Source organism: Hylobates moloch, unplaced genomic scaffold (genome assembly GCF_009828535.3).
Source record: "Hylobates moloch isolate HMO894 unplaced genomic scaffold, HMol_V3 SCAFFOLD_6, whole genome shotgun sequence".
NCBI classification, from domain to species: Eukaryota; Metazoa; Chordata; class Mammalia; order Primates; family Hylobatidae; genus Hylobates; species Hylobates moloch.
In genome coordinates this window covers 2,366,134-2,378,728 of record NW_026652281.1, presented here as the reverse complement: position 1 = coordinate 2,378,728, position 12,595 = coordinate 2,366,134, and the positions used below count along the sequence as shown (strand labels likewise).

The 12,595-nt window shown below is 59.6% G+C and overlaps 1 protein-coding gene across 1 annotated transcript in view; it reads left to right on the top strand.

Annotated features, from left to right (window-relative positions):
- Positions 1-12,595, top strand: part of JPH3 (junctophilin 3) — a 96,452-nt gene that overhangs the window by 73,642 nt on the left and 10,215 nt on the right. The window contains exon 3 of the mRNA XM_032156245.2: positions 8,943-9,067. Within this exon, the coding sequence (XP_032012136.1) occupies positions 8,943-9,067 (125 nt within the window). The remainder of the gene's footprint in view (positions 1-8,942; positions 9,068-12,595) is intronic.

Genomic DNA, 12,595 nt, shown 5'->3' with positions numbered 1-12,595 from the left:
TGTGCCACTGCACTCCAGCCTGGGTGACAAAGGGAGACCCCCGTCTCTAAAAAATAAGACTATAAACCAGCCAGGCGCGGTGGCTCACATCTGTAATCCCAGCACTTTGGGAGGCTGAGGCGGTTGGATCACCTGAGGGTTTTGAGACCAGCCTGGCCAACATGACAAAACCCTGTCTCTACTAAAATTAGAAAAATTAGCCGGGCTTGGTGGCCCATACCTGTAGTCCCAGCTACTTGGGAGGCTGAGGAAGGAGAATTTCTTGAACCTGTGAGAAAGAGGTTGCAGTGAGTCGAGATCGTGCCACTGCACTCCAGCGTGGACAAGACAGCCAGACTCCATCACACACAAACACACACGTATATATATAGACACACACACACACACACACACACACACACACACACACACACACACATATACACAGACACATAGCCTGAGTCCGGAGGACCTTCTGAGACCGCCTGAGAAGCCTCAAGAGGGACCCCAGGCAGAGTCTGTTTCTGTTCAATGATGTCACTCCCCTTTAAAAATGTAAGGCTGGGCCGGGCGCAGTGGCTCACACCTGTAATTCCAGCACTTTCGGAGGCCGAGGCAGGTGGATCATGAGGTCAGGAGTTTGAGACCAGCCTGGCCAAGACGGTGAACCCCTGTCTCTACTAAAAAAAAAAAAAAAAAAAAAAAAGCCATGGTGGCGGACACCTGTAATCCCAGCCACTTGGGAGGCTGAGGCAGGAGAATTGCTTGAATCCTGGAGGTGGAGGTTGCAGTGAGCCGAGATCGCACCACTGCACTCCAGCCTGGGTGACAGAGACTCCGTCTCAAAACAAAACAACAACAACAAAAAAGGCCAGGTGCAGTGACTCATGCTTATAAACCCAGCATTTGGGGAGGCTGAAGTGGGAGGGTCCATTGAGACCAGCTGGGCTGTAACATAGTGGGATCCCTGCTCTACAAAAAATGCAAATATTAGCCAGGCACTGTGGCATGTGGCTGCGGTCCTTCTGTCCATTATATAAAACGCCTCCCTGGGAGACGCCGGGGCACTGACCACACCAAGGCCGGCCAGCCGGTGCCCCAAAGGCTGGGGACTCAGTGCAAGAAAACTCAAGGCCAGGCTTTTTAAAGGACGTACGCACGGGTGTGGTGTCCTGACCTGTCCAGTGTGGTCTGGACTCTTGACGCCGCTTCCCCGGGGCCCCAGGCGAGTAGCTCAAGTCTGGCCTTGAATTTTCTCATCTGCAAAATGGGGGTCTTAAGTTCCTCAGGGAGCTGGAAAAGAGTGAAATGGCAAAGGCGTGCGGAGGGTCGGAGCACCGCCAGGCTGCCCACGAGCGCTCCGCAGAGGGGCTGCGGCGCCGTCTCCTGCAGCCCCGTGACACTCGGTACACGGCCTAGGAGGAGCAGTAAATGTTGTTATGATTCCTACCAAAGCCGAAGGCTGACTTGTCGGCTCTCAGCCTCATCGGTAGGGGCCGAGTGGATGAGGGCTTTTTTGGGACGCACATGCTGAGTTCTCATCCATGACGCCCCATGCTTCATCTGATTCCTGCGTATTGATCATTACTGAGACGTGTTCGTCTCAGGCCGCAGGCATTAATAATGCATAAAAAGAGTGTAGCAGCCAGCTGCCTGGGGAGGGCAGGCATTTGCACAAAGGGGAGTCGGTGTGCATTTGCTTCTCCCTGAACTCTGGCTCTCATCCGCCAGCGTCTCTCTCAGGGAACTACCGTGATGGGCTCTGCCCTGAGGACGCCTGGTCCCCCGAGGCCGCTGCTCACAGCCAGGGGGACCCACAGAGAGTGTCTGCACTGGGGCCGGGCTTCAGGAGCTTGCGGCAGGGACCCGTCTCAACTCGGGGCACTCAGAGGCTCCAGGGAGAGGTGCCCCCGCGGAGAGGGGAGTGAGCCAGGTGGAAAGGACAAAGGCTACCTGAAAAGAGTTCCTCCAGAAGCAGAAGGGCCAGAGTCCTGCATGGCCGGCCGATTCCGTGAGACCAGCCTTTCGTGAGCATTGAGGACCCCACAGGGTTCGGAGCTCCTGTGCCGAGACGGCCTCTGCGGTGCTGTGTAGCTTCCTGAGCGCCCACGTTGATCAGCAGAGGAGGGCACAGGATGTGGAAACACCCCAGATATGCATCCCTTTAAGAGTCTGGAGGGGCACAGCCAGAAAGCAGCGCCCTCGTGGTGGGTGTCAGTTGGTGGCGAATGGGGCCACAGGGCCCCTCAGTGCCCCTTTGGCCCAGGCTGTGTGCAGCCTGAGGAAGACAGGCAGGAAGTGTGAGATTCGAGGCCAGGCGTCAGCAGAGCGTTCATTTCCTACCTGGGAAGCCGCCTTCCTGCCCTCAGGGAAAGAGACACAAAGAGGATCAGGAAGCAAAGGCTGCTGGGGCGTCGGCGCCTACTCCTCACTCCAGGATGCTCCCGGGTCTCCAGACCCTTCCTCGTCGGGAGATGCGGATGGCCTTGCCTGCCTGGCTGCCCTGCCGTCAGCCTTTACCCCTGTGGTGGCTCCTCCTGGGGCAGCCACTGACGTTGGTCCAGGCCGGTGCCAGGGAGATCCTGGGAGGCCTCAAGTGGGGACGTCTCTGCAGGGGTCTTCCAGCAGGAAAGGCTGCTTGGTCTCTGCCCAGCGGGCAAATATCCCTGCTGCAGGCCCCGGAGGGAAGGTCAGGCCCTCAGCTCTGTCTGCCCTGGTTCCTTCACCCTGAGTCTCCAGTCCTGTTCTTTCCTGTCTGGCTCTGGCCTCGGCACGGGACGCTGCCTGCTGAGTCCAGCCTTCTGGGTCCTACCCTCCCTCTGCCCCGGCTACAGGAGGTGGGGATTTCCCGAAACGCTGCCAGGGAAGCCCCCTGGCTCTTACACTTCACCCTGAACCACCCCAGACTGTCGTCATCTCTTGGATGAGGCGGTGGCCTCCACAGAGTCTCCCACGGCCACGGTCTTCCCAGCTCTCTGGCCCCTCGAACCCTTCAGGAATCAACAGAGCACCCCTCCCCCTGGGCTCACAGTCTCCATGCGGCTGGCCACCAGGGGCTGTCTGCACCCCAGTCGCCCGTGCTGGGTCCCCCTGGCCTGCCAGAGCCTTCTCTCCAGATCCATGCCTCCCTGTTGCACGGCTGCTTGGGGTTCCTGCTGTAGATAAACATGTAGGGAGGGAGGATGGCAGGGCTGGGCGGGGAGAGGCTGGCGTGGATCTTCACGGATGAAATTGAGTCAAGGATCTCAGGATGAGGCCATCCTGGATTATCCGGGTGTTCTGAGAATAGAAAAGGCCGTGTGGCGACAGAGGTAGAGATGGGAGTAAGGCGGCTACAAGCCAAGCCGGGAGCCCCCAGAAGCTGGGAGAGACTGGAAGGAGCCTCCCCCTGAACCTCGGGAGGGAGCACGGCCCTGCTGACGGTGGGTGGAACCTCCAGCCTCCAGAACCGCGAGAAGAAACGTTTCTGTGGTTTAGGTCACCCAGTGTGTGGTCATGCGGGTGACCACTGCAGGAGACGCGTGCCCTCAGCGCCCAGGCAGAACAAGCCTCACCGGGCTGGTACCTGCTACCCAGAGATGAGGGGCCTGGTGCACTGGGCTGCGTCAGCCTTATGCCCGGCCCCAGGAGAAATGTCACCGTGACCACCCGTGTGCTGTCAAGATGAGACAGAATCCATCAGGGACACGGGCTCCCTGAGACACATCTGGAATCACTGCGATGGAGGGTGGCACTCGGGCCTGGGACCCACCTGGGATGCACCTGGCTGCATCTGAGTCGGAAAGGGCCCGTGGAGATTTCAGGTGCTCCAGTGACCTGGGGGCGGGTGGCTAGGCTCCTGCGGGCCCTGGCCAGCCAGGGGTCTCGTGGCTCGGTGAGAAGAGGGAGCCCGATTGTCAGGGGAAATCCTGCCCCAGCCCTGGGGTGGGCTCGGAGGCTCGTGTCAGTTCAACTTGGAAGGGAAGGTCCATGCTGCATCGAGCTGACCCTCTGGACACCCAAAGATGGGGACGTGGGCAGGGCCAGAGCCACCATCCTGCAGCTGTGAGACCCCCGTGGGGCTCGGAACCACCCGGGCTGCCAAGGTGGAGGCTTTGTGTGTTCGTCTTCTCGTTTGTCAGTGAGGAGTGATGCTCACTGCCGTGCTGCATCAGGGTCGTCACCGGTGTGGAAGGGGCCCTCTGGAAAGCTAGGGGCTGTCACTCAGGGCCAGCTATCACCTGAGATGTGTGGAAGACCCCTGACTCCCGGCGGGGGAGGCTTTCCTGCTGGAGGGGAGTGGGTCAGGGCCAGTGAGAGGTGAGCAGTGACTCCAGGCCTCATCAGAAGCCGCCTCCTGACTTCTTGGCTCCCCATCAGCTCAGCTTAGATGCCCTCTTTTCCAGGAAGCACTCTGTGACTTCACAGTAGTGCTTATCTGGCTGCCCTGCTCACCTGACCCTCCGGCTCTCCCCAGCCTGGGGGGTGATGCTGCAGGACGGGGGCACCTCTTGGTGATCTCTGTCCACCCAGTGCAAGCCTCCTCCCTCGAGAATGTCCTGGTCAGCCTTTGGCTCCCTGCAGCCCCCAGTGCACCCCATCTTCTCAGCACGCTTCTGTGCTCGCCAGGGCCCCTGGGGCACCAGCCGGCATGGTGAGGGCCCAACAGTGTCGGATAAAGGCAGGGTGGATGGGAGGGGTTCAAGGAGAAGCCCCAGGCCTGTTGTGGCCCCTGGGTCATCAGCGCAGGTGGCAGCTGGGAACGCAGGGGCCGCGTGCTGTGAGGACCTGAGATGGAGGCTCTGGGACTTGCATCTTCCAGTGGACCTGAGCCAAGGAGCTGTCACTGAACGAGGAGCCATCAGCGGTGGGGAATACCACGTTCTCATCTGAGCCAGGGTGTGGGGGGTGGGGACCCCACTGTGGGGAGTAGGCTGCAGGATCGGGCCCGTCCTCCGGCAGGCTGGGAGAGTGGAGCACAGTGGGGGTGCTGCTGGCGGGGCAGGAGCCCTCAGCTCTGGAGTTGAGGAGGAGGAGGAGGAGGAGGGCTGCATGCTGCCAGCATGTGGCTGGGCCAGTTCCCCTGATGTGTGGGTGAGTGGACGTGGCGGGAGGATGGCGGGGATGGGAAGTTGGCTTCTAGCAGAGCGGCCATCCAGCATGAGAGAGGGGCTGCCAGGCAAGGTACAGGCTGAGAACTCTGGAGTTTGCCCTTTTGGTATTTCTCCAAGCAAGGTCCCTGCACCAGTGGGGGCCACCACCTCACCTGGGAGATAAAAGTGCAGATTCCCAGACCCCACCCAGACCTGGGGAATCAGACACTCCGGGGGTGGGTTAGGCTGTCTGGGTTTTATCCCATCTTTCAAAGACCCTATTTCCCAAATAAAGTCATATTCCCGGGTCCAGGATGAACGAATATTTGGGGGGACACGATTTAATCCAGTGCAGGTGCTGAGGGTAGAACCGGGAGTCACCGCAGGCCCCACCTGCCCCTCCATCGTGTGTGTCTGTGGCCTCGTCTTCCGTCGGCTGCATCTCTGTCCTTGGTACCGTCCACAGCAGGGGTGGCCGGGGCAGCGAATCCTGCCGGCATCCACTCCACTCCCAGGTTGGAGGAGCCCAGGAATCTGGCTGGCCGGCCTTCGGTCAGCAGTGGCCCAGGAACCGTGCCTTTTCTTGCCACTTGCCTGTGAGTCAGAGCGGCTCATGGGAGCCTCCCATGCAGGGCCAGGCGGGGCAAAATAGCGACCTGTTTCTCCGGGGAAGGTTGCAAGAAAGGCGGGATCTGTGACACGACCAGGTGGAGGTGCTACGGAGCCACAGTGCAGGTGTGGGGGGCCTCAGGTGAGCTCAGATGCCCTCCCTGCCTGTGTCACCGTGGCCTGACCCTGCACAGGTAGGAGCCACAGGCATCAGAAGCCATTGGCCCTTGGAGAACTGGGCGCCAGGCCGAGACCGCTGCAGTGCGTTTGGGTCTCCTCCTTCGTGAGATGCGCTTGTCTGGATTGGTTTTATTTTAGTGTTGGCACCACGTCGTCTTTTTATATATGTGTGAACATATATATGTAAATACACGTATGATGTTGGTGAGTTAATGTTGGTGGTATTTTTACTAAGCAAAGATGTGGGAACCAAATAGGGGCCCCTCTGGGGAGTTCACCATTTGGTCCCTCGTGCTGCGTGTGGTGGGGGGTGGGCATTGCGGTTGAGGTCTGAACAGCCAGGGAGGTGCAAGACCCCGTCCTCTCCGGGAGCTTACGGGAGTGGGAGAGACATTGACGAAATATCACCCATTGCCGGAGTCAGGTGCATGCAGTGATGATAGTTCTGGAGGGTCAGGTGCATGCGGTCATGATAGTTCCGGAAGGTGTCCCCCGGGCAGGAGATGTTTTCTTACTTTCCTTGGCTTCCGGGGAGCTCGGAGCCTGCTTTCCTTTGGGTCCTGGGCTGATTCTGGGGCAGGAGCTGGGATGCGCTGTCCTGGGTGCTGCAGCATGGCTGAGCCTCGGATTCTCTGTCCAGGGCTAGCTGTGTTCAGACCGCGCATCTTTAGTTTTGGGGCATCGCAAATCCTCCTGGAATCTGATGAAAGCTGTGGACCCTCTGCTTGTGGGGGGGGCATCATGCAGAAAACTTTGAGTACAGTTTCAGGGGATGCACAGACCACCCAAAGGCCTGGGATCGGGCACAAGACGGGGTGTGCTCTGTGGGCCAGTGTTTGGGGCACTCTCTGGCTCTTGGAGCCCTGGTGGGGCATTCCCAGCAGCTTGCTTCATTTCCTGGACACGTGTTCTTGGCTGTGGGTTATATTACTCTCTGTATGTCAATGTCATAGGTTTATTTTCTTCTAGTAAAATTGTTCCTAGTTAGCACAGTGGAATCTTGAAAAAAGAAAGCCAACTTTCATGAACAGTGTGTGGTTTCCAGGCTTAGCCCATGGACTTGGAGTGACAGGTATGGCAGAGATGGGGGGTCAGGCTGTGTAGAAGGTGTTTGCGCCGCGCAGGTGCATGTGTTAATCCTCACCCCCAGGGTGTGCGGCCTTTGGGAGCTGATGGGGCTGAGGACGGAGCCTCGTAGTGGGGCTTAGTGCCCTGATGAAAGAGGCTTCAGAGAGCATCCTCGCCCCTTCTGCCATGTGAGGAACCAGCAGGAAGGTGCTGTCCAGGAGCCAGAAAGTGGGTCCTCTGCAGACACCAAATCTGCTGGCACCTCGATCTTGGACTTCCAGCCTCTGGAACTGGGGGAAAGCAATGTCTGCTGTTGAGCTGCCCAAGCTGCGGTGCTTTGTTCCAGCCCGAACAGGCTAAGTCAGGAACCGTGAGCAGGAGGCCTCCCAGGGAGTCTGCTCGTAGGGGGTGTTGGTCATGGGGGAATTGGTCATTGTGCCTCAGTTTCCTCAATGTTGGGGAAGTGGTGCCCACAGCCACTGGCAGGCCCCCCTGGAGCCAGCACACCAGGTAGGAAGAAACGCAAGCCCCAGGCCGCTGAGATCCACAGAGCCCCACGTTCTGCCTTTGGGACGTCCATCTAGTCCCTTGTTTTACAAAGGGCGGGCAGGTCCCCTGCAGGACTCAGCAGAGGGAGAGACACAGTCAGGGAGAGGCCAGAGGGGTGATGTGCCCAGCCGCCCACAGGTACAATGTCTCCTTCGTGCCACATATGGGTGTCGGCATCATCTTTCGGCTGGGTGAGGGAACTGCCCACCTGCCCAAGCCCTGGGGTCCCAAGTCAGAGTTGCTGGGATTACTGGGCAGGGAAGTGGTCCCGCGACCTGCACCGGGGCAGTGGCAGGAAGCACAGACATGCAGCACAGCGGCCCGGCACCGGGAAGTGCACACACACACACACACACACACACACACACACACAGCGGCCCGGCACCGGGAAGTGCACACACATACACACACACACACAGCGGCCCGGCACTGGGAAGCGCGTGCGCACACACACACACACACACAGAGCAGCCCGGCACCGTGTCCGCCCTGCGGGGTGGGTTGTCTGGGCTTGGACTCTTTCTGTGCACGTGCTGATGTTTGTTGATAATAAGAACAGAAACTTTTTTTTTTTTTTTGAGATGGAGTCTTGCTCTGTCGCCCAAGCTGGAGTGCAATGGCGTGATCTCCGCTCACTGCAACTTCCACCTCCCGGGTTCAAGCAATTCTCCTTCCTCAGCCTCCTGAGTAGCTGGGATTACAGGCACGTGCCACAACGCCTGGCTAATTTTTGTAATTTTTAGTAGAGTCGGAGTTTCACCATGTTGTTCAGGCTGGTCTTGAACTCCTGATCTCGTGATCTCCCACCTCAGCCTCCCAAAGTGTTGGGATTACAGACGTGAGCCACCGCGCCCAGCCCCCCCCTTTTTTTTTTCCTTGAGACAGAGTCTTGCTCTATTACCCAGGCTGGAGTGCAGTGACGTGATCTCAGCTCACTGCAACCTCCACCTCCCAGGTTCAAGCAATCCTCCTGCCTCAGTCTCCCAAGTAGCTGGGACCACAGACGCGTGCCATCACACCCAGCTAATTTTGTATTTTTGGTAGAGACAGGGTTTTGCCGTGTTGCCCTGGCTGGTCGTGAACACCTGAGCTCAAGTGATCTTCCTGCCTTGGCCTCCAAAAGTGCTGGGATTACAGGCGTGAGCCACCACGCCCTGCCCAGAGGTGTTTTCAAGCATGTTCTGGGCCTGGTTGGTTGGTGCTCAGTGATGTTTACACCACGCCCTGCCCAGAGGTGTTTTCAAGCATGTCCTGGGCCTGGTTGGTTGGTGCTCAGTGATGTTTATTGAATGAATGAATGAATGAATGAATGAACGAGCGAACGAACGAATGAACGAGCAAGATCCAGAAGTCTGAGGGTAAACACAGGACGCCAGCATCTTGTCTTAGCCCAGCCCGTTGTTGGCGGGTTGACGGAGGACCTCGACCCAGACCCCTGTCACCTGTGCCTCCTGCCCCCCTCACACTCCTCCCTGTCTCCCCCAGGACCTCCCACTCTCGGGCAAAGGCCGAGGCAGCCCTCACAGCGGCTCAGAAAGCCCAGGAGGAGGCGCGGATCGCCAGGATCACTGCCAAAGAGTTCTCCCCTTCCTTCCAGCACCGGGAAAACGGTGAGTCTCGCCCGGCCTGATACTGGCATCGTCGGGAGGGGGTGTGTGGATGGCTGGGCAGTCCTGGCAGCAGATGCGTCCTCCAGGGCAGGCAGGCTTAGATGGGCTTGGCCCCAGCTGCTCCCCTGCCTGGTGTCTGCCTCTCCCCCGGAAGGTGCCTGTTTGTGCCGAGGCCTGGCCTGGCTCCCGGGGACACAGGACATGTGTCTTGGCAGGTCTCTCCCGTTCTCACAGCTGCGTCCTTGTGGCACCGCGTGTCGCTTGCTGGCTGTCCCTGACGGTGAATGCCTACCTGCCCAGCCTGTGTTATCTGCTGCCCGCCCTCCCCCAGTGTTGTTCTAGAACCTTCTGTGATGATGGAACTATCCTGTCTGCTGGGTCCAGTGTGGCAGCCACTAGCTGGGTGTGTCTGTGGTGCTGGCTCTTGATCTGCCTTTGATGTGAACTAACTTAGGGTTAAACACACCCAGTGGCTGCTGGGTTGGACAGCGTCACAAATGGCAGCTCCCACAGCCCCTCGGAAAGAGCTGAAAGCTGCTGCCTGATTTAGGAACCTTGTCCTCCCTTCGAGGGCGGTATCATGGGTGATATGGGCCCAATGACAGTGGAGGGGGCGTGGAGGGCGTGGGGTGGGTGGCGGAGAGGTCATGGCCAGCGGCCTCCCATCTCCTACCTCACCTGGAAGCTTCCTCTGCACCAGCAGGCCCCAGAGAATGGGGTTAGGATCACGCCCCCTCAACCCAAGCTCTGACCAGTGAGAGGCATTCGGATTAGGCTCTGCACGCTGGAGGTCCGCACCCTGACACCACAGCCTTGAACTTGCTTGCAACGCCTGCTACTCTGGCCACCAGGACAGGATGAGGAGCCTGGCCTGGGGGCTGCTGGGCTGGGCGCTCACCTGACTGGAACGCGAGACCACCTCATCTCTAGAGGTGACCGTCCGTCACCACTCCAAGGCCTTGCCGTCACCAGGCGACTGCCAGGCCCTGCAGAGCCTGCGGCTGCAGCCTGGAGGTCAGGAGGACGAGCCCCCGCACCCCCACTGCCTTGGGCAGCTTCTATTCCACTGCGTCCCCTCCACTCTCCTGGCCCCTGCAGACACGCGGCCAAGTGCCCCTGTGGTCAGTGGCATCCCCCATGGTCTCTGCCTCAGGCCCTCACTTTCCTTCTCCCTGGGGCCCCTACTTGCCTTGCCTGTGACCAGCTGCCTGGGCTGGGAGGCGGTGGGGCACACACTTGGGGGCACACGTGTAGCGTGCACGTGCATGTGGGGAGTGGGCGCGGTGCTACGGGATGGACGAATGGAACGGGGATGCCAGTGCCATCGGGGGCACCTGCCGGAACCCTGGCTGGGCCACTCCACGCAGAATGCGCGTAGGACAGGATGGGATTCCACGTACCAACCCTGGCCCATGGTCGCCTCAGCCGCAGCCCTGCCTGCGGCCTGTTGTGTTTCCTCTCAGAGCCTCAGTTCCATGTGTGAAAGGAAGGGGACCAGACAGGGAACGCTGAAGCCTCCATCCTGTGCCAAATCCCCCAGAGATGCGTCCACCGGAAGCTCCCGATGTGACTTACTTGGGAAGAGGGTCTGTGCAGGTGTCATTATGGAACAGACTTTGAGACAAGATCAGCCTGGATTGGGGTGAGTCCTAGATCCGCGCACTGTCCTTAGAAGAGGCAGAAGAGGAGGAGACAGGGGCGGATGGAGTGATGTCAGAGATCACTGGAGCCACCGCGGCTGGAGGGTGGCTGGAGCGGAGACCCTGGAAGGAAGCAGCACTCTCGACGCCTGGATCACGGCTTCCGACTTCCAGAAACGCGAGGATGCCCTTCGGGTGTGTCTACCCCCACCTCCGTGTGGCGCTTTACTGCTCCAGTCCCAAGAAATGGGTGCAGGTTCCCCCACCCTGAGAATTCCAATTAAGACTTTGGAGTTAGAGATGCTTCCCGGAGGGCTCAGTCTTGGAGTCGGAGATGCTTCCCGGAGGGCTCAGTCCTGGAGTCAGAGGAGATGCTTCCTGGAGAGATGCTTCCTGGAGGGCTCAGTCCTGGAGTCGGAGATGCTTCCCGGAGGGCTCAGTCCTGGAGTCAGAGATGCTTCCCAGAGGGCTCAGTCCTGGAGTCTCAGTCCTGGAGTCAGAGATGCTTCCTGGAGGGCTCAGTCCTGGAGTCGGAGATGCTTCCTGGAGGGTTCAGGTCCCTGCAGGAGGGGCTGACCTTTTAAGTCCTGAAGCTGCCTCCTCAGACAGTTCTTGTCTTCATGATACAGATGTGGGCCCCTGCGGGGGCCACTGTGATGGAGAGATGGGGCCGCTGCTGCCTCATTGGTGGGAGCCCAGTCGTCGAGGCTCTGGGTGAGTTGTCCTCACCTCCAGCTGCTGCACCTTGGAGCCTGACTCACTGTGAGCGCCTCGGTCCGATCTGCCCCCTCTTTGGGTGACGCCCTGGGGCCTTCTCTGAGCAGCATCTTCCCCGGAGGGGAGCGTTCGGAACGGGTGTGTTTTACAAGCGCTGGGACTGGTGTGAGATTTGATCCAAGCGTTTCTTGTTTCCACCTTGGATGCGTTCAGGATCAGTGTTCCCAGACCGGGCACCGGGAGCCTTCTTGGCTGCTGGGGAGTGGTGAGGCCAGGGGAAGCTGGCCGGGTCGTTCCTCAGTCGTCCTCACAGTCAGGAGCTGAGGTCACCAACGACAGATGATAGAACAGAGCCTCCAAGAGGGGAACAGGCTTGCCGGAGCGCTCAGGCAGGACATGGTGGAATCGAGATTTAAAACAAGGCCGGGCTGTAAAGCCTGGGCCATACTGGCTTCTAGAAGCAAACTATCCAGCGCTTCAGCTGCAGACAGTGGCTGGCTCCAGCCTCTTGCGGCCTGTCTGGGAGATCCCTGGCAGCCTCCCAGCCTCAGAACTCTGACGGTCAGGGTTTTGCCCAAGGCCATGTGAAGGCAGGACCACGATAGAGCCTGGCCACGCAGTGTCCAGTGCCCAGGCCACTCCTAGTGACATCGCCCCCGCCCCAGAGGCAGGAGGATTGAGCGTCGGAGGCTGCAGGACGCAGGCGGCTCGAAGGCACAGGAACGGAGCTGCAGGGACTTCACCAGGACCCGCCCTGCATCTTCACCACGAGGCTTCTAGGAACGTTCCCTGCTCAAGAGCTCATTTTTGCTGAGGGTGCCCTCCTGCTGGTGGTGCTGGGAGTCGGGGCCCCTCTAGCGTAGGGTCTGCTGGGCCAGCCAGGCCTGATCTCGGCAGCAGTGGGTGGATGGCCTCGAGGGAAAGGCCGGGGCGCCATCGGGGGGCGGGGGGAGCCTTGATCCTGGCCTGCTAGGTCCGTAGCGTCTAAGGCACAGGAATGCCGGCCCCTCGGAAGTCCCATCCTGGCCAAGGAGGAGGTACAATGTGGGTGATCCGTGGGCATGATCGGGGGGCCTCTGATGGGGCCAGGGCTGCCCTCCACATGGGACCCTCACGGGGAGACAGACGTGTTGGGGGCTGGGCGTCAGGTGGGTACATGGATGTCAGCGCA